Consider the following 21,788-nt stretch of genomic DNA (forward strand, 5'->3'; position numbering starts at 1 on the left):
ATATCATGTTTCACAAAATTGTTTGTTTTGTATTACAATATAAGCCTGCAGTATGTTGTCTAATAATTACAGAGGATGAAAAAGCACAACATATCCCTCTGAAATGTAGTGGAGTAAAAGTGTAAAGCAACATAAAATTGAAATGCAAGTGTCTTACCTGAAAAAGTCTTCTCAAGTAGAGTAGCCTGCTTTTTTTTTTTTTGCTACCAATGCGATTCACATTTCGGATGATCAGGAAGCATCAACGACCTGTAGTGGCCACTGCACGTCTTGTGATCTGATCATAAAGTGAGCGCGCCCTCCTACGGTCACCTGCCATCCTCGCGGAGCGCAGTCACCACTGATGCTATGGCGCGAGACGTCCAGAGGAGGCGCGAGCCGCTGCTGCAGTGACAACCGCTCCGCTGCTTACCAGTCGAGCTCAGAGAAAGGACTAGGAAACAGAGGCTGCACAATTAACTACAGTAAGTTACAAACAAGGGGAGGCGGCGATCGAGGAAAACAAAGCAGGTTTTGTCCTGAGGAGCACCTGAGTTGCCTTTTGCTGTCTTGACAAATCGGGGGAAACAAGTGAAGACGCCGTTTACAAGGTATGATGTGCGTGTGTGTGTACATATGTATATACATATCTATATAAAGGTATGAATTACTGTTACTATTACTATGTGCAAGCAATGTGATGTAAGGCTGTTTACGCTTAAAAAAGGTTGCCTTAAAGTTAGCTACGTTTGCTAGTTAGCTTTTTTGACAGCTCTCGGCGAGTGAAAAGCCTGCTGTTGATGATGTGCTAAAGTCAGGCATGGGCTTTATATTAACGGTCTCAGCGCGAGGAGCCACTGCCAGGCCAGGCTAACGTTATGCTAACACGGCTCGCTAAATGACGTTACCAATGTTATAAAATCTATTCAACAAATATCGTTTACCTTCTACAGTCTAGGCTATTTTAAATAAAAAATAAAGCAGCTATGAGAGATTTGTTAACCAATAGGCCTGCCGAGGCCTACGGTGTGTCGACACACACAAATACACTCACTTCCACAAGCAAGCTAGCAGTAGCACCGCTGTTTGGTGGACTGTGATTGAAATATTATAGGCCACGCTAGCTTACAAATAGACAAAACAGGAGCTGTTAAGCGACAGGGAGAGGTAGCTGAATTACACATTTCACTACATTTTAGTTGCTTTACACTTGCTAGACGCGGAATTACTCAGTGAGCAAGTATCCATTTTGTTAGCATTGCGCAAAGTTGGCAGGCTTCACACCATCACAAACCAGGCATGGACAACAGAGAGGGGCGGTGCTCACTGTCAGCTACATGTTGGCCAGTTTATTGGGCCGCGGGTGTGCAACTTGTTTGAGTTAGTTTAGTTATACTTGTTTTAACATCAGATTAATGAAGCAGGAATAGCTCTGGAAGAGTTTGTGATGCATGTAAATAAGCTAGCTAGGTGATCGCACAGGTATTAGCTAATGTTAGCTGCTAGCTTACTGTCAGATGATTGCAGAGCATCTGCTGCTGTCTGGACTGAGGGGTGGGGGTGACGTTTGGGTTGTTTTTGACACTGTTTTGTTTGTTTTCTAGGGGGCAGCTATACTTCCGGTTCTACTGACTGTTGTAATTGCGGATTTATAAACATGACGATCGTTTCCTTTAAAGGAGTCGGCAGGGATTTGGATAACTTGTAACGTTAGGCCATGTTAGATCAGTTTGGGGTAAAGTGAGGTCCATAGCACCTTTGCCATTGGTTGACCCAACATTGCTCCAGCACACGATACGATTAGTAAGTAACGGAGTCATTGTTGGTTAGCATTGACCAGCTGATTTAGTACCTGCCATATGCTTTCCACTTATTTGCGTCACAGGTTGACGCTGAAACGGGTCAGGAGGAGAGAGGCGGTTTTGCTGCCTGCTGGCTACATTAACGAGCATTAGTCTGTGCGACAGACGGATTTGGCCACCTGGCGAAGTTGAGGTGTGTCCAGATTAATAAAGATGTAAGCAAGCACAATTTAAGTGCCTCGGTCACCGGTGAACCCGGGGACGTTTTTATAATACTTAGTCATCACACATGACACATCACATACAAGTGGTGGATTGCACCTCCCACTTCGGTGCTGCTTGGTTTATATTCTTGGCCCCAGCGTTGCTTTCTAAATGTGGACTCCTTGCCAAGACATAAGAGGACGAGTGTGACCACTCCAGAGGTTGTGTTCAGAGTTTGGTGGATCCAGACAGGACAGCAGGTTGGTGACAGACTGTTAGATCAGTGTCTCTGTGTTTGATGTGTACCTGTTATGTGGCAAACCTTTGGATCATACTGGAAGCAGATGTCTCAAATTGCATATTTAAAGTAAATAACTGATTGGTTAAAATGGTCTTGACACTGTGATTAAGTTTTATTGATTTGTTTCTGTGTTGGGTTCTTGGAACAGGCAGTGCAGTCATCCTGCACCCCCTTTTTGCTTATTTATTGTTTCTTCAGAAAACTTCGGCTTTTGCCCTGTTGTGTATGTAAGGTGGTTGGGTGGGACCGGGAGTTGTGCAGATATAGATAAGGGTCCTTGTTAAGTAACCCAGTTAAATAAGAGCAGCGGTTAGATATGGTCTTTGTAGCATGGCTCAGTTTTATCTCTGATTAGAGGTTTTTGTATAGGTCGGAGTGTGTGTTTTGACCTAAATTTGTTACACAAGAAGAAAGGGCTGTGTGTTTAGTTACATGACAAGGTGTTTACTTGAATTTGTTAGTTGCTGTCCAGGGAGTATTGGTCATACAAGGGCTGGGGCTATGTCATGGTAAACATTGCCTAGTTAATCATTTACTGACAATGACCAGAGAATTCACAAGATTACACTACTGCTCAATGAGACATTAAAGGTCAGATCTAAGGTACTACATTCGCAAGTTATATAAATACATCAACGATCCTCCAGTGTGTTTCAACATTCGCCTGGTGTGAACTTAAATATAATTAAATACCATTGATTCCTTAGGGTTTAACACACAGTTTGGCATGAGGGCTTGCTGCCACTGTAGTTTGTTTTACAGAAGGAGCTGATGGTGCATTTCATTCAGAGTGCATCTGTCTTTAAACCAGCTTTGCTCCAGATGACCACACCAGGGGAACAGTTGCACGAGGTATAAAAGATGAGCTCGTGTTGTGGAAACTAGAGTTGGCCCACCAGCAGTACCTTTTTTGGGGATAAGCTCCAGCAGCGCTACCTGCCTCTCTCTCTTGGTCTGCCGTTGTTTTTGATACTCTATATATACACTAGCACTAGAAATCATCAGGTAACTTACTGTCAATATAATATAATGCAATATCAGTTTCATGTCTTTCTCATGATCTGTGAGTGACAGGTAGGGGAGCGGTAATGTAAATTAGAATACAGTGAGAAAAGAGCTTGTAATTTTAATAGGCGAATTTACATTGTTTAGGACAAATGTCACAATAGTTTTTTTCTTTTTCATTTTGTCCATTAAAAAAATAACACATCCCAAAACCAACATATCACCCAACCATACATACAGCTGATGTAAACTTAGTTCAGAAGTGTTTTATAGAATTTCTCTGATTAAGCTCAACACTGTAGTGGTGCATGTATTGTTCTGTATCTGCTGTTTTGTCAGTATTTGCCCAGACTTGTGAAGTATCAATACTATGTTTTCTTGACTTCTGAATCATTTGTGAGTCATTAACTACATATTTTTAATCACTTTTTAATTTTTAATAACTATAATATTTTAAATCTTCACCTACTGCACCACCTATTTTTTATTAGCTTGAGCTACACCAAGTTTGACTGTTGAATAGTACAAAAATATTGTCTGGAAAGACTTGGACCATGTTGTTTTTGTTTGTAATTTTTAAATTAAAATTGTATTTCATAGAGCACAACAACATTTGATTGGTGTAGGTCTGTCTCTGTCTTTGGTGCTTTTTATGTGTTTTTAGAAATGATCTCAGCAGTACCTCCATCTTTACAGGCTCTGATGCAGTTTTGCATTTCATTCCTCAGGTGGACAGTCCGCTGCCTGGTTGCTCGTGGTAACTCTCCACCATGCCTTTCCCCTTTGGCAAGTCCCACAAGTCGCCGGTGGACATCGTCAAGAACCTTAAGGACAATATGACAGTGCTTGAGAAGCACGATATTTCTGACAAAAAGGCTGAGAAGGTAGGGCAGATCTAGCGTAATTTCACAGTTTCTCCACTTGTGCTTGTGAGAGTCATCCCCTCATCACTCTTTTGGGGGTTAAAAATGAGTCTGAAGTGGCTTTCTGAAATGTGTACTCTGTGTTCATAATTAAGGCCACAGAGGAGGTGTCAAAAAGTCTGGTGGCCATGAAGGAGATCCTATATGGGACTAATGAGAAAGAGCCTCAAACAGAAGCAGTGGCCCAGCTTGCACAGGAGCTCTACAACAGTGGCTTGCTCAGCACCCTGATAGCGGACCTGCAGCTCATCGACTTTGAGGTGAGACTTTGTGTCTTTTATAGGAGTGAGAGATAAAGATATTTATTCTGTAAGCAGCGAAGTGGTAGGTTTGTACACACAGGAAGAATGTGTCTCATGAATATGAGACAGGGATGCATGTGGTTTGAAAATGTACACATCTGCCGATGATGATATGTGGGCAAACTCATGTCTCCCTGCAATATGTCAGGCTGGTGCTGTGTGGTAACTGCTGCAGGCTTCCCTGACTCACCCTATCACAGCATGACTCACTGTGTTGTGTGATCTCTCTCTTCCTCTTTTACCCTCTGCCATCCTCCCTCCCCGCGCAAAAAGACAAGCTCGTGAAGAATTGCAAACCACAAGCATACGACATAGAAGAATGACAGCAATTTAACATTTTAGAGAACACTACTTTTATTGGTAGCTTTTTGTCAATATCCTTGTCATTACCATAAGAGGATATCTGTCTTTCCTGTTGATGCTACACCAAAATATTAAAGCATATTTAATTTGATTATTTACAGTTGATTTCATTTATCGGCTAGTTTTTCCACATCTGATTTAATTTCATCAACTGCATGCCTTTGTGTTAAGAGCTGCATTTTGGCTTTCCACCTTTCTCCAGCTCCTGATTGCTTTGTCACTTTGGAAGTATGCTGTATAACCTTTTTGTTTGTGGTATTCTCTATGTATTGCAAACACAAACCTCTGCTTCAGCACACCTTTATGTATGCTTTATTGTATGTATGCCTGTTGCCACCAGGGTAAAAAAGATGTGGCTCAGATCTTCAACAACATCCTGAGGCGTCAGATTGGCACCCGGACGCCGACAGTGGAGTACCTCTGCACCCAGCAGAATATCCTCTTCATGTTGCTTAAAGGGTAAGTAAGCAAACACACAAAACACAGAGAATATGTTCCTCTGTATCTTAATACACTATTGAAAAGCACCTTGCAACTTCCCAACTAACTCCTTAAAGTGGAAAAAAGTAAGAGCACTTGTTTTAAAATGTTCTGACTGCTGTCAGTTCAAATGCCAACAAGGCTTAAGCTTTGGTAGAAGCTGTGCCTGTTTATCTTCCATTACTGATGATCATCTTCATCAGGTGTTCCTGTGCTTCATGAAGCAAAACAAAAGTAACTAAAAAAGATGACAGTTTTTGGACTCATATCTTACAGGGGACTAAATGGTAGGAGATGTTTATTACACTTAAAGACAATATAGCCCTGAGTAAAAAGATGGGGGACTGTCACTGGGAATAGTAACTGCAAAGAACTTACATTAATACTTTTTAGTAACTGAGCATAGTTACTAAGAGCCATGAGGGAAAACAACAGTGTCCTCCTCTTCCTGTTTTGGTTGTGCAGTGGTTTACACGCCTCGCTTGTGCTGTAAATCGAGCCTTAATTTTCCCCGTAGATCGTACCTGGTGGTAGAAAGAATTGCATAGTGAAAGTGAGGCTAATAGCGAACTAATCTAAACACAGGTGACATCATTATTCTACAGCCAATTCATTATAATGATCAGCAAAAAATGAATCAGGATGCAACACTGTCTTCTTTCTCATCATCTGACAGAACGTTACACGATTGGTGTCTTTCGTATTTTGTGTTTGTTCAGTGAAGCCTCAGGGATTCCATTTAAAACGACAGAAAATGTGCTATGCAGGTGGTATGTAAAACCGTGTTTACACAGAAATATATTTACAAAGCAGTAAATCCATTTAGTGTTATCAATGACTTTGTTAGCACAACTGTTTATGTGTATTTATCTTTCTTTGGCAAATGTTATTTGCCATAAACAAATGAATGTCTGTTTGTGTGTGTAGTACGCTTCTATATGATTTTAAGTCCTTGCTCTGTGTTGCAGGTATGAGTCTCCAGAGATAGCCCTAAACTGCGGGATCATGTTGAGGGAGTGCATCAGACATGAACCGCTGGCCAAAATCACACTGTGGTCTGAGCAGTTTTATGACTTCTTCAGATATGTGGAGATGTCCACTTTCGACATTGCCTCAGATGCATTTGCCACTTTCAAAGTACGTCAGCTCACTTGTTCAGCTCATTTACAAATTTGGTTTTGAGTAATGTTCTGAAATGTTTGTGACTCCTTAAAACCAATGACATTTATTTGTTTTTTTCTATTAAAAAAATTCAATAGCATCCTTTTAAAACTTATTAACATACTGTAAGTGATCAGCAGAGATGCTTATTACAGTTTAGTGACATCTCTTATCACCGTCCCCATTTCCTACTTCCTACCACTTCGCTGATGGTGGTTTGTTTATAATCTGAAACATTGTCACTATCTGGACAGCTCAAACAGCTAACTCCATGATGCTTAGGCTGCAAGTACATACTGCTGCTGATATTGCAATTATAAGGACACACTGACACAAACAAACAGAGGTTGAGGATTTGGAGCCATTAATGGTTATAATGGGAAAGACAGGGTTAATAGGCAGAGCTGTGCTGCAATTCAGAGACCTGAACACACCACTTGAGCAATCATGATTACTTCTAGTTTTCAAAACAGAAATTCACAGTGACTGTTGTGAAAACTTTGTCAAAATCTCCTTAATGATTGAGTGATGTTTACACTTGTATCAGAGGATCTCAGTTATATACTGGCATTTTAAAGACAGGAGTAAATCTTGTGATTTCTGGACAAACTTTAAAACCATGCTTTAATGAATACCAAATTGTAAGAATTTATTCCTGGCATTAAAGCTAAGATATCCTATATTACAAAACAAATTTTATTCAGTCCAATAAAGGAACAGTTTTGTTAATTTGTAAACTGATTGAATCTCATTAGCCAGTTGACTTATGTCTTTGAAAAAAAAATATCTGGAAATATTGCATACAACAGCATTACATTTTTTGATCTAATTTTAGGTTGGGGGTTTTAAGTTTTTTATTTGAAGGATAATTTCTGCATGTGCTTCAGTTTGTGTTGTAACTACAGGCTAAGCAATAACCATTAAGTTTTGATTTATTTCTCATCGTCTGCATTTCCAGGACCTCCTCACAAGACACAAGCTACTGAGTGCAGAGTTTCTGGAGCAGCATTATGACAGAGTAAGTCCACACTCAACTGAAACCTAGTGTTTAAAAGCACCTAAAGTGAGAAAGAATTAAAGAGACGTCTACGTTTAGTGTGGCCTGATGTATCCTTGCCACATTGGCAGCTAAATAAGTGGATAGCAGTTTAGATCTTAAGGAAGTATTTTACAAAATGTATTCATTACTCTATGAATTCTTAGTGTTGAAAAGCTTTTAGGGCTTTAAGTGGAACTCATTCTGTTTGAGTTTATTTCTAAACATTTGAGACGAACTCAACAGTTTTCTTTCATTAGTTACATGTTAATGACAACTGTACTAGTCTGGGTGTTTGGCACACTGACAGTCTGTTTCCTCAACAACATCAAACCAGCCATTTGGTACATAATTTGCAGGCTGCGAACACAAAGAAGCTGTCAGTCTGTGACAGAAAATGTCTCATTTTCCTGTCACTGTGTTTTGATACAAGACACAAATGCAGTTGCAAAAACAGCTACTTACACGATAAGATGACTCTCTCTCTCACCCTAACTGCTTCTATTTTGTCTGTCCTCTCCCTCTGTCACTGCCTTTTCCTCTCTCTCCAGTTCTTTAGTGAATATGAGAAGTTACTCCACTCGGAAAACTACGTGACTAAACGGCAGTCCCTCAAGGTAAGGACCTCGGGGTCGTGCCAGTAAACAGGTCTCGCGTAGTGGTGCAAGCTATGTAAAGATGGGGGTCTGGTCAGAGTGTTTGGTTTCGCTATGCCATTCCTCCTTCATCACCTTGTTGTGACTGCCATCTAGTGGTGGGAGCACTTGATATGTCTCTGAAGGCTCTTTAACATCTGCCATCTTCTATACTTCCCGCATGTTTGTGACTATATTTAGTGCATACTTTCAGTTGTTTATTTATAGTGTCGCTTAACATTTATGTAGGCAAAGGAAGTTATAGCCTGGGGCTTCAAGCAGTTTGCATGTTAATTTAATAAATCTGCAGCTGTCTGTCAGTTAAAAAAATTAAGTTAACATTTATTTACATTTCTCACTCTGAAATGATATAGTTACTGGGCGAGTTGCTTCTTGACCGGCACAATTTCACCATAATGACAAAATACATCAGCAAGCCTGAGAATCTCAAATTAATGATGAACCTGCTACGGGACAAGAGCCGCAACATTCAGTTTGAGGCTTTCCACGTTTTTAAGGTAAGAATCGAAACACAGTTTTGACCACATCAAACATGTATGATATCTTCATGTATTAACTTCTCTTCCTTAACTGCTAGGTGTTTGTGGCCAACCCCAACAAGACGCAGCCCATCCTGGACATCCTGCTGAAGAACCAAACCAAACTCATCGAGTTTCTCAGCAAGTTTCAGAACGACAGAACGGAGGACGAACAGTTCAATGATGAAAAGACTTACCTGGTCAAACAGATCAGGGACCTCAAGCGGCCTGCCCCCCAGGAGGCCTGAGGAACGGTGCAGAGGTGGGGGGAGGAGCCACCAGGACCATGTCTGGACAACGTCCAGACAATGTCTGCTTAACGGACCCATCAGCAGCTGCTGTTCTGGTTTCTGAACAAAAATTGAGGAAACAAATGAAAAACCAACGTACCCATATCAACTCATCAGGAAGTCGCCAGCTCCTCTGCTCCTCAGTGAACATTTGATTACTTTTTTTCTTTTTCAGTCTTTTTCCTTCAAAAGAAATAAAAGAAAATAATAGATGCTGCTGCTTTCTTGCACATTGAAACATGTTAGGTATATTATAATAACACAACACAACAGTCCGTCAAACATAGTGAGAGAAATTATCGGTGCGGTCAAAGTAAGGCAGGCTTCCTGATAGAAACACACACATACACACACAAAAGAACAAAACTAGACACGTTTACACGCATATACGTATTACATTAAAAACAACATGCATACACACTTACTGCAAGAATATCAGCTACAGACCTTGTGATGGAAATGGTACGAGCAAGTTGAACATTGGTGTGTTGGTTGCATGCCTTGAAATGTGACAGATCCATGGCTGTACCCAGCGTCGGCTCTGTGATGGCCTGCCCAGTCTGGCTCCCATGTTCAGTGCCACAGACTCGGAATTGCACGTGCATCACAGCAACCGCAACAGTTTCTATGCCTTCATCCGAAAAAGCAACAGTGGTTCATTTTAGCCATTCGTGGGGACGAGCTCTCAGATGCCATCACACAGAACCATTTACCTCCTGTGTGCTTTGTTACGACACAGCACTTGAAGCACATGAAGGAAGGAGGGATGTAAGGTATGAATTTGGTAAAGCCTGAGTTGGGTCTCTTTATTGTTTTCTGGGACAGGGTGAACATGTACATATGCCTTTTTTTTTCTTTTTTTTTTTTTTTTTGCTTTGTAGATTTTTGTTTAACCTTGACATATGAATATATATATTATATATATATTACCTTAAACATCATGTTTTTGGTTGTAATCAAATTACTTTCTAAACCATAAGAAACAACAAACAAGTTAAGTGACATTGTTTTTGCATTTCATTTTACTGCTGAAATGGTTGCTGTTGGGTTTCTTTGTACATAACTTAAGGGCCAGCTCACATTTAGCTAACCTATAGGATATTAACAATTTGTACAGCGGAGGAATGTCATGGTATTAGCTCTGGATCTGTTAATCCTCTTCTTATTCTCCATCTACATTTTGAGTGTCTCTCAGATTGCTAAAAAAATGTGCCGGAGTGGAGGGAGGGCACTGGAAGAGCATTAACTGAAATTAAACCCTGTGTGTTTGTGCGCTTTGTGAGGTGCTGAGCGATCACCTAACTGGAGTTGAGTATAATGGGGTTTCCCTCCCTCCTCCTCAGTTTCATTAACTATTTTTTCTCATCATTCTCACCACTCTGTCAGTGGCCTGGGAGTGCTGCGTGGCCCCACAGTGAGTGTGCTTCAGGGGCGAGCTCATCGGGACACTGGCAACTAAGCGCACCATTCTTACTTTTCCCCCTTTCTCCTCATATTTGAGCCTTTCTCTTCCGAGGGTTTATAATTCCAGTACAATTGTGAGTGTAAAGCATTGTGGGTAGCAGAGTACTTTGAGCATATTGGACTTTCCTCATGGTGCTGAGCAAAATTGATGAAACCACAGATTTGTTAATTTACAGTGAATGACATAACGATAAATTCAAACAAGCAGTGCAGATAAAAGCACGACTCAGATAGCCGACGGTTCTTCCATACGCATTGAACATGCATGTTCCTCCACTGGCTGTGCATGATGCTGTACTAAAGATGTTGTACTGGAATTGTTTCTTTTTTCCAAGTATTTAACATTGAAATGTCAAATTGAACGCTTGGCTTTATGCTGACTTTGACTTCAGTTTCAGCATAGAGTGTGTGGGTGCTTTCAGAAGTGTCAAAGGCCTGGGCCCTACAATTGAAATAAATAAATAAAAAAACATTTGGAATAAAACAATGCTGTGGTCATTTTCTTCCTGTGCACAGAAAATAACAACTCAGCTGACAATGTTAACATTTGGGTATGTATATCAGCTTGGTATACTGAAGTGGGGCCTTTTCCTCTGTGGTAGAAGAAATATTCAGATTTATTTTTCTTAAGAATACTCCAAGTCAGCATAAGTAAAATCAGCATGATGTACTTATCAAAATAAAAGCACTCGTGCAGATTTGCACCTTACAAAGGGGAATATTCCAGCCAGAGTGTTTTTTATAACCCAAAAATTGTCCTTCTGATGACCTATGACAAATTCATAGCCTTGGAAAAAAGTCGCATTTATTAAATAACAGCTGATGTAAAAACGTGTTTATTAATGGTGTTGACCCCTCTACAGTGCTGCTGTATAGAGAGCACCGCACTAGTGCTTTAAGGGCAGATAGTTTTTTTTTTTTTTTTTTTTTTTTAAGAAAAAAAAAAAAGCAGCTCACTTCCGGTGGATAAATACAGACAAAAACAGATCGAGAAGCAGCCCAGCGGTGAGAGGAGGACGGCCCGTTGACGAGGTGCGGGACTCTGTTTCAGAAAGGTGGCCAGCTGTCGATAACACAGACGGAGCGCGAGGACACCTGCAGCAGACACACACGCAGTGACGCACCGAGCCATGGTGAAGATCAGTTTCCAGTCCGTCGCGGGACAGAAAGTGGAGAAGGAGAATGATGGCGACAAGACCGAAATCCTCATTCCTCATCCTATGGTGAGTAACGCGGCCCTTCGTGTTATTTCTCTTAATAATAATAAAATGCCTTGTCGTTTGTATATAATGCATATATAGTGTTTGCTGCTGTGCCCTGGCTCTGCTGGGTCTGCGGGGCAGCCTGCACCTGCACAGCCATGAACAGCAGGGGATTTCTGACAGCATCTCTCGCCATTTGGGTGCAAACAAAACATGCCTTTGCTGCGATGGTTTCCTCTGCGCCAGTGCTCTTATTGCAGCCTTGATGCAAATTATTGTTATGTGCATATGCATGCTCTATATTTATGGAGGATAAGGAACAAAAGCAATTAAACAATGTAAAGGATTTGCGTGGTGGTTTGCTCTTAAACTGCCATGGCCCCTGATTTCTCCCCTTCATTGCAGATTTAAAAAAAACCACAGTAAAAAAAAGGTAGAATGCAAGAAATGCACCAGCTTTGGCTGACAAAATGGCAGATGGGAAGCTGTGGCTTGCAGCGCATGCAAGATTATTTTTCACTGGAGCACTTGAATCCCCAACTTTGCTGTAGCAGCATCCCAGCATGGCCTCAACCCCTTATCAAAGATACATGACCAAGCCCTGAAGACGACAAGCCTTAATGGAATATAGATATCATCAGGCATGCATATAAAGTGAACACAGCGGAAATACAGAGCTGCAGTGTGACTTCAAAATGTGTTCATCTGAATGTACTGAACAAGGGACAGACAGGCCTCATGGTGTGTCACGCTCTCAGTTAGTGTGAAAGAGCCTCTATCTCTCTCAGTGGGGTGGAAGAACACAAAGGACAGAGTCTCACATAAGTGTGTTTGCACAGTTGTCGCCTTGTCCTCATGCACACTCTGTTTTCAGATGCTTCCACAAAGAACAGTACACTGAAGTGAAATAAAAGTGAAAACATGCACATACAAGATAACATGCCGTCCTAAAATATAAAGCATTTTCTGCAGACATTGTGGAACAAAGGCATTGCTTTATAGCTTTTTGTGTCATCTCCTTTTTTGTGTATTCACGCCGGATCATTTTCCTTTGAAGTTTCACTGTTTCCCATGCACACAGTCCCATTTCCTCTGTAGCTCTGGCTAAAAACAGCAACCATTGTTGTTTCCTTGCAGAGACACTTTTTCAGGAGATAATTTAACGTGCTGTAAGCACTCGGCAGTACAGCATGTCTCCGTTAGTCATTATTTTTTATAAATGGAAGTGAACAGAGCGAGCAGCTACTATCTGTGTGTAGTGCCACCCTGCCGGCACAGGTTCTGCGCGTGGCTCTGGCAGATGGACTGCGAGACTGGAGGCGTCTGGGAAGATTACTCATCATCTCAGTCAAGTTTTCATCACCAAGCTCTCCGTCATCCCTTCCCCTGGCTGGACGCATTGCTACTAATTCCTGCTTGCAATGCGGCGTCTTCTATTTTAGTTAATTTGGGTCATTTTCAGCTGCTCGTCACAGTGAAGATGAGTGAGCTGAAAGTTGGATTGAAGCTGCCTGGAAATGCTTTTCAGTGCCTTTTTGAATTATTTATGTCTATGTTGTGTGTGTTTTTTAGGATGATGATGAGCTGGTTCTTCCCCTGCGGCCCAAAAAGTCTCCCCTCAATGGCCTGTGCTGCCTGACGTTTGGCCTGGTTGTGTTCATGGCCGGTCTGGTCCTTGCCTCCATTTATGTCTACCGCTACTACTTTATACCTCATGTAAGACCTGATGATACAGATTGCTGTTGACTTTTTTCTTCCAGCAGGTGTGTTGATCCAGATGCTAAATTGTGTGTGTGTGTGTGTGTGTGTGTGTGTGTGTGTATGTGCAGATCCCAGAGGATAACATGTTCCAGTGCAGGGTGCTTTATGAAGACGCTGTGTATGCCCCACTGCGTGGGCGTCAGGAGCTGGAGGAAAACGTCGGCATCTACTTGGCCGACAACTATGAGAAGATCACTGTGCCCGTGCCTCACTTTGGAGGCAGCGACCCCGCTGATATAATCCATGACTTCCACAGAGTAAGGACAAATACACACACATGTTTTACAAATACAACTTAAATAGAGAACACCCAAACAGTTAAATCTCTAATAGGTCACTTCAGACTCATTACAGAAAAAGAAAAGGCAAATGACAAGAAAATGTAAATAAAAAGGATGGCGAAAAGCTGGCTTTTTGAGGCTATGCTTTAGCAGCGATTGAGCCTAATGCTAACATCAGTATGTTAACATGTTGGCAATGACAATGACCTCAGAGGATAAACCACAGCCCCAACATAAACATGGATAAAATTACTCAGATTTTACTACAAGATACTGCCAACACATAATATTAGCCAAAAAATCAGAGCGCTTGTCTTTAGAGTCTGTCTTCAATAAGCTGCTTTATTTTCCAGGGACTGACAGCCTATCATGACATTGCTCTCGACAAATGCTACGTCATTGAGCTGAACACCACCATTGTGATGCCTCCACGCAACCTTTGGGAGCTCCTTGTCAATGTCAAGGTAACACAGCGGCTCACAGAAGCCCCTTTTCCAGTGGACAAAAAACACTCACACCCACTAACGGCTGGCTTTTGTATGAAATGGGAAAGGTTATAATCTGCGTTCACTTCCAGGTCAAATCCCCTGAACTTCAACTGCTGATAATAATGACAAAAACGTCTCTACAGGCGGTTGTGGTGCTTTTATATATCAATTTTTAACAACTTTCAAACATGCATTTTACTAAATATGTCCTTCTGTTGTGGGTTTTCTCTGCCTTACAAGTAAGTAAAAATGTATTTATATAGCACCATTCAGAACCTAGGTTACAAAATGTACAAAAACTCAAAATAGACAACACGAATCACACATAAAAACACTAACACGGGAATACAGCAATATGAGTTCACTGATATATTCTGGGGTAAGATTATTCAAAGCCTTGTATGTGAGGAGGAGGATCTTGAGCTGAATCCTAAATTTGATGGAAGCCAGTTAAGTGATATCAGAACCTGATGTGGGAGCAGTATGAGGTCTTGGTAAGTAGTCTTGCAGCAGAGTTTCGGGCCAACTCTAACCTAGTGCAGCAGTCTAACGGGGAGGACGCAAAAGCATGGATCACTGTTTCCAGCTGCTGGAATGATGATAGTACTTTTGCAGTGTTTTTAAAGGTGAAAATATCAGGACTGAAAAACTGCCTTGACATGCTTTTTGAATTTCAGTTGGCAATCAAAAGTGACTCTTGACTTTTTGCTGCAGTGGAATGAGGTGTTAGAAAAAGAAGAAAAAACAAAACTTTAGTTTTATTTTTATTTAATGAAAGATCATTTTACAAAGTGGCTGATGACCTGACAATTTCACCGCCATTGCCAAAAATAAACCTGCATTCAGCGGACAGCTTGTGCTAATTTCAGACCCTGGCTGCTGTGTTAGCAAGCTCAGGAGAAACTTGTGTTAGAAGTCAGCCACAAGCTTCTTTATATCATGTAATGCAGAGCAGGTGGACCCAAAAGCAGGAAACAATAGTCTTTAATCTATCTAAAGGAACAGCAATTGAAAATGACACAACCAAAACAAGAATCCAACAAAGACTGAACTGAAAACCAGGGTTTAAATACAAAGTAGACTGACGAGGGGATGAAGTGCAGGTGGAGAAAAAGGGCTCAGGTGAGGGGAATAAGGTGATGAGGCAGAAGAACAGGCAGGGAGCTGAGAAAAAGTGAGGAGCAGAGGACTAACAAGGCTGACGAAGGTCAGGTGTGTAGATGAGTAAACAAGGGCAAAGCAGCACAGACACACAGGAGGAGAAAAACACAGTAACTGAAACCCAAAAACCAAGAAAACACAATCTTAATAATAATCTAAGTGAAAACAAAGACAGATTTACCAATAAAGGCAGCTTAAATGAGACTTATGTGCTACACCAGTCTTCCCAAAAGTCTTAAGAAATCAGGACACAGACTGTGACACTTTCTATTTTCTCTGCATCTTGTTCTCTGACTTGAACATAGATTATGCAGGATTGTCGGTCACGTAATATGTGTCGCTATATGTGTGTCTCTTAGAAGCCTGTGGTTTACGATGTGGCACCCGACCTCATCTGAGGGCTCAGGGGGTACATAAAGAAAAGAAGAAAAACATATGAAAATAAAGGGAGAGAGGAGAGTTCAGAAAAATACACCACCACACACATTATAGACAGAATCACAGCAACAACAACAAAGACACAACAGTCACTTGTGGATAGACAATTGGCAATTTATTATACTTTTATGTGAAAACAACAAATGTTTTTATTACTTTTGTCATTTTCAGCTGTAACTGTAACCATTAAAGTATTTAGTTAAACACTGTGGTCTGACCAACATGAACACCGTATTTGATTATATGCTCCGCTTTACTGGACCCACTAACCAATCGAGGCCGTGGTAGACCAGTAACTCTGTGTTCTGCCAAAAAAAATGAAAAAAAAAAGACATTTCAACAGGTGGCTTTGATGATATAACAACTTCAGTTTGCCATCCAAAAAAGGCTGACAGCCAGGTTAAGTGGTGAAAATATTCTAAATATCGTGTACGCTTAAACTGATTTAGATTTTTTGTGGGCCTTTTTTTCAGGTGACCTAAATCGAACCATCTAAGGCTGGGTTTGCTCAATGCCGTTTGATTTTACTGTACTCTCTGACAGCTAATCAGTAAGCAAGCTCGTTAGTTTGATTCCTTAAAGAATAAAAAAAATGGATGGAGCAACATATTTATAAAGCACATTTAAAAACAACAGAATTGACCAAAGTGCTGTACATCAAGAAATAGATACAAATAATAGCACAAATATCATAAAACAGGACATTTATAAAAATTAAAAAAAACATTAAAAAAGGCGATAAAACCACAGAACTGTCAACTTTCATACAAGTTCTGAGAAAGCCAAAGAGAGCAAATGAGTTTTTAAACAAGATTTAAATACAGTTTTGGCGCCACGACAGCAAAAGCTCTTTCTCCTCTATGTTTTAATCGTTTTTTTTGGGATGACAAGGAGTGATTTATCAGCGGACCTCAATGACAGTGATGGGGTTTATAGCTATAGACTGATATTGCCTAAGGATTTCGCTGAAGAGTGAGCGCTCTTGACTTTCACATTAGTCTTTGGTACAGGGAGCTACAGACATGCAGGCAGCAGCACAGAGGAGCAGAGAGGAGAGCGCTTCTCCTTAGAAGTGGTGATTACAGCTCGCAGCAACTTGATATGACATAGTATATGGTGTTTGTTTAAGTGTCGGCAAATAAAGTTTCCGACCATTGTTAGCGCCATTAGCTTGTTTACCAAATGACGTGAATGTTGCTGTCACACTGAACATCCCACAGAGCCGGTACAGATTTTAAAACCTTGTAAAGAAAACAAAATGAATCGTTAAATATTCGTATTGAACTGCCAAAACCTGTTAGACACCCACTAAAGTGTATTTTTTGACTATTTGGGCCCTTAGTGTTTCTGTTGGAAAACATATTCCAGTGAGACTGTTGTTATTGTTCCTCCATCTCTTGCAGAAGGGAACATACTTGCCTCAGACCTACATCATCCATGAAGAGATGGTGGTGACTGGCAAAGTGCACAACATGCGTCAGCTGGGACCCTTCATTTACCGCCTGTGCAATGGGAAGGACACTTACCGCTTGAACCGCCGCGTCACCCGCAGACGTAAGTAGGAGCTAATGGGATCAATGGAAACATTTTAAGATGCTCATCAGTCCCATGATAGATGGTGGTACACTCTGTGTTTTGTTTTAATGGATGGAAAGAACTTTAGTTGTGTTAAACTGTCGTGATCAGATCAAGTCACATCACTGTCCCCGCTCTGTGTCTCGGCCCGTTTCCCTCTCAGGCATCAACAAGCGCGAGGCGAAGGACTGCCACCACATCCGTCACTTCGAGAATACATTCGTGGTGGAGACGGTTATCTGCGATGAAGAGTAAACACGACGGTTATCCGTGTCATCGCGCCCACCCAAAGGCACATCTCCAGTCACCACCCCAGCCACTGTAGCATCCTCCTGTGGATCTGATCATGTCTGAGTTGCACTTAAGTTTTGATTTTGGTTTGATATTTTCTTTATTTCACAACCTGCCTATTTTTTTTTTTTTTTCTCAATTTTTAACATTTCTATTCCCCTTAGGTAATATTTACCGTGAAGTGTGATGCAATACTAAACTGCTGGTTCTATCACAGGATTTTCCTTGTAGCAAAGTGCTTTAGCCAATAATGAATTACAATTTAAAGACCTCTCTTCCTCTGGGGATTCGTATGATGTTACTGGCGTCGGGGGAGATGGCTGTCTCCATGTGTCGTCAAGGAGACTGTACTGTTGTTGTTTTTTGTCCTCCTGCACTGGAGGTACTTTGTGTCTCTTAGTTGTGTTAACACAATCAAGCATGAAGCCTTGCTTCTCTGAGCAAACATTGTCCATAGATTTCAGTAATGACCTTTATTTTTCATGTTCTCTATAATGTAAACGTAACTGCTGATGACTAGTTGCTTGCATCTTTATCCTCTTGCTTGCCTGCTGCTTCCTCGCCCCCCTATCTGCTTTTCATTTTCTAGACATTCAAGAAGTTTGCATTGGACATTTGTCTGCATTCACTTTTTTGTATCATATTCCTTTGAAACCGCTTAAAGCCTGTATTTATTTTGGATGCTCTTATTCGTCATCAGCTTTTTTCTTTTCTTGTCATGCTGTTTTTCTTTCTTTTTTTTCACGCACTCATCAATGCCTTTGTGAGTCCTTTTAAAATAATGTCTTTGTTTTCCCTTGCATGTGTTAATCTCTAATAGAAAAACAGCACTGTTAGAATGTTTTGTAAAACAACGTTTAAAGCCTTAGTCCAGAGTCAGAGACTGGATTAAAGTCCGTACTACTGAAAGGGAGCATATTATACAGTATGTTAGTCAAACAAAACCAACTTTGATCTGTATATTTTGTCTGCTGATGAATCATGAAATCCGTCTGTGAATAAAGTAGTGAAAATAACTTGGTATCTGTTGATGCTTGTGACCCAGCAACATCATTATGCTGCAGTCAGGATGTTTTAAATGCAATATATATTGATTTTCCTGGTAATCTTACCAAAATATGCTGATATCATTTTAATACTTCATATTATAATTTCTGTTAATGTTGTGGTGGAAATTACTGTATTTCCATTTAGAGAAGTGAACAAATAAATGAAAATCTAAAAGCAGCTGTCTTTTGTATATTTTAATATAGTGATAAAATTTTTTTTTTTTTTAAAATAAAAGGGTGTAACAGAGTCAATCTTTCTCAGCTTGAAGGACAGAACTCAGACATCTAAATGTTACTGAGTGAGTCTGACAAAGACGATCACATCCAGTCACATATTTATAATTGCAATAATGCCTTACGACAGACGATCGAATGTTAAGATATATTTTTCAACCATTGATATATATGTGGTTGGGTTGGAAATAAATAGCAAAAATGCACACATCAGTGGCCTCATCTGACAGTGTAGTGTGTAATGTTAGGTTAACATAAAGCCTGTCAGAGATGTTATCAAGTGTACTACTCCAGCCTTCAATGGCTAATTTCATTTGCAATGATTACTTTTGGATAATTTCAAATCTGCACATGAGGTAATTTAGAGCCGCACAGTCTGCTGTGGGCTTATACCAACGGCCCTCCATCTGGCAAGGCTTAGGACAAGAGAGCTGCTGGCTCGAGACTCTCTAAAAAAGGACAAAAGCCTGAGTCACATCAAAATGATTTATGACAGAAAGAACACACAGGATTACATAAAGCAATAAAAAGATACAACAACAAAAAAGAAGCTAAAATAAGGGTTATGTCCTGTTTTTTTTTCACCCAGGTGAATAGCCTATTTCAAAACAGAAAACTTTACAGCAGAAATGTGTTTATAGCCTGTACAAAAAAAAGTTTTGGTCTCTTTAATTTTAACATTCATGACAACTATGTGGGGTGATTTCTTTATTTTTTTAAAATACCTCACCCATTTCCATTTTATCAAGGCCAAAAGTTCTGAATATTTAAGGGATGTTTGAGTGATGAGCTGTCTGCCAATTGTATCCTTGGCTTCCAGTCAGGTCCTTCCCTCTTTCCTCCACAGTGCCAGCCGTTTTTCCAAATATAGTCACTTTTGGCTCCAAAAACCCAAGATGGCGACGGTCGCAATACTGAAATCACGGTTTCAAAACAGCAGTCCACAAACCAATAATGTCACTGCAACTACATCCATTATTTATATAGCCTCGGATTGGCATACAGACGTATGAGTGATGTCAATCATCTTTTCTAACTCTCAGCAACAAAGCAAATTAGTTTATATTGCAAAATACCAAACTATTTCATCAAGAGTCATAATTTCTCCTGAAACTGCCTGGACTACACAAAACTGTGATGTTACAAACTATAAGCATGAATTAAACATGATACCTGTACAACAAGTCTAGGTTTTACCCATCTTTTACTAGATCTTTAGTTTCAAAAACATTTTACCAAAGAGATCATCTTTATGATCCTTGTTTGTCCATGTCCTTGGTCTTTCTTTTCTTTTAAGCACATATAAAATCCATCAGATTGTTAAAATAACCCGAAGTCAAATGAGCATCCAAGAAAAGTTTTTTCTATGGTTCCATTGCAAGATCTGCATCCTCCTTTTTCTTCCAAAAGGCATCGAGGGAAAAGTAATACAACAGTGGATCCAGACAGCAGTTCACACTAGCCAAACAAGTTAAAGACGTGTCCATAGGTTTCCCTACAATTAATAATGCAAACGACACTGGTAAGAAACATACAGTGAATACAGCTAAGTTCATGACAAAAAGTAGCAAGACATTCACCTTGCTGTTGACCCTTGCAGAGTCACTGAGGTTTCTGTATAGAGTCCTACACACCAAAGTGGTGCACACAATATTGACTGCCAGCAAGGTGAACACTAACATAGAGTCAATATAAGCCATTATTGATCTTTTAGGGGGAAATTCAAAACAGGTGGACTCATTGTGGCGAGTGGAATTTGTAGAAAGGGCCACTCTCTCTGTGATGTTCAGCACCAACACAAACAGCCAACTGAGCCCGACAGCTTTCAAGGCGTTGGAAATGGTTCGAAGATGGCGTGACCTCAGAGGATAAACCACAGCAAGCAGCCGGTCAATGCTGATGAAGGTGACACAGATGGTGCTGGAGCGGATGTTGTCGAGAAAAAACAATGTGATGCAGGTACATGCAATTCTGCTCAGAGGCCAGGTGCCCGTTGCGTAAAAGTAGACCCTCATGGGAAGGGAGATGATGAGCAGTAGGTCCGAGATTGCCAGGTTGACCATGAAGACCACACAGGGGGATTTGAGGCTGTGGTTTCTTAGAAGAGTCCACAGTGAGAAAGCATTGAGAGGCAGACCCAGTGCCAAAATAAAGCCAAAGACCAAAGCATAGACCAGATGCGGCTGTCGTGCGTCGCTTGTTGTGGAGTTCATGTCCATCAGATGAGAAAAGAAATATTGCTGTCTGCTTAACTGAGTATTGCTCTGACGTAGTTTATAACACATCAGTTCCTTCTTCTGCCTGCTTTTTATCTCTGTGAAGTGAGTTTGGGAGGGCAGAAATTAATAAACAGGAAATATATCACTCTGATGACTCAACTGTGGTTACTTTGACCTCAACGAAGTTAACCTTTGCATTACAAGTTTAGTGCAGTTTTAAAACTTAATATCTTGTTACAACCTAAATAACTTTTTTAAAGTTATAAGGCATTGGTAGTTAAGGAAAAATTTACATTTATGACTGAATTAGTGAATATTTTACAATAACATATGGAGTGTTTTAGCAGATCTGAGGTAACACAAGGGCTTTACTGTGACAGCTGGAGTTTTTGCAGACGTTCAATGTACTTTTCCCACCACTTCTAATGATTTTCATGGGCAACCAAACTCGGGTTAAGCATTACACTGCTGGAAAAAAAAAACAGTTACAAACAGCTCATGTTGGTAGCTGGTTTTAGTTGGTTCAAAGATGGTCCTAGATGGTACTGACCCAGTTCTTGTCAGTCTTTGATGGTTTAGCTGTGTGGGCCACCAGTCAGACATGC

General features: G+C 40.6%; 3 protein-coding genes across 4 annotated transcripts; 2 read left to right on the forward strand and 1 right to left on the reverse strand.

Annotated features, from left to right (window-relative positions):
• Nucleotides 1-358: 358 nt before the first annotated feature.
• On the forward strand, nt 359-10,968 carry cab39 (calcium binding protein 39). 2 transcript variants are annotated; one of them, XM_042487017.1, is made up of 9 exons: nt 359-590; nt 4,020-4,175; nt 4,310-4,474; nt 5,220-5,338; nt 6,328-6,496; nt 7,479-7,538; nt 8,108-8,173; nt 8,566-8,709; nt 8,790-10,968. In XM_042487017.1, the coding sequence occupies exons 2-9, from the start codon at nt 4,062-4,064 to the stop codon at nt 8,976-8,978; spliced, it is 1,026 nt and encodes a 341-aa protein (XP_042342951.1). In that variant the 5' UTR covers nt 359-590; nt 4,020-4,061; the 3' UTR covers nt 8,979-10,968. The 2 variants fall into 2 exon arrangements, with proteins under 2 accessions (XP_042342951.1, XP_042342952.1); XM_042487018.1 differs by lacking the exon at nt 359-590 and adding an exon at nt 2,161-2,245.
• Nucleotides 10,969-11,471: 503 nt separating this feature from the next.
• On the forward strand, nt 11,472-18,697 carry LOC121943565 (integral membrane protein 2C-like). The gene is made up of 6 exons (XM_042487115.1): nt 11,472-11,707; nt 13,259-13,402; nt 13,516-13,704; nt 14,082-14,192; nt 17,219-17,369; nt 17,554-18,697. The coding sequence occupies exons 1-6, from the start codon at nt 11,615-11,617 to the stop codon at nt 17,643-17,645; spliced, it is 780 nt and encodes a 259-aa protein (XP_042343049.1). The 5' UTR covers nt 11,472-11,614; the 3' UTR covers nt 17,646-18,697.
• Nucleotides 18,698-19,614: 917 nt separating this feature from the next.
• On the reverse strand, nt 19,615-21,246 carry LOC121943641 (lysophosphatidic acid receptor 6-like). Its single transcript, XM_042487217.1, has one exon. The coding sequence runs from the start codon at nt 21,181-21,183 to the stop codon at nt 20,329-20,331; it is 855 nt and encodes a 284-aa protein (XP_042343151.1). The 5' UTR covers nt 21,184-21,246; the 3' UTR covers nt 19,615-20,328.
• Between the last annotated feature and the right edge of the window lie 542 nt (nt 21,247-21,788).

This window comes from Plectropomus leopardus, chromosome 5 (assembly GCF_008729295.1).
Source record: "Plectropomus leopardus isolate mb chromosome 5, YSFRI_Pleo_2.0, whole genome shotgun sequence".
Classification (NCBI taxonomy): Eukaryota; Metazoa; Chordata; class Actinopteri; order Perciformes; family Serranidae; genus Plectropomus; species Plectropomus leopardus.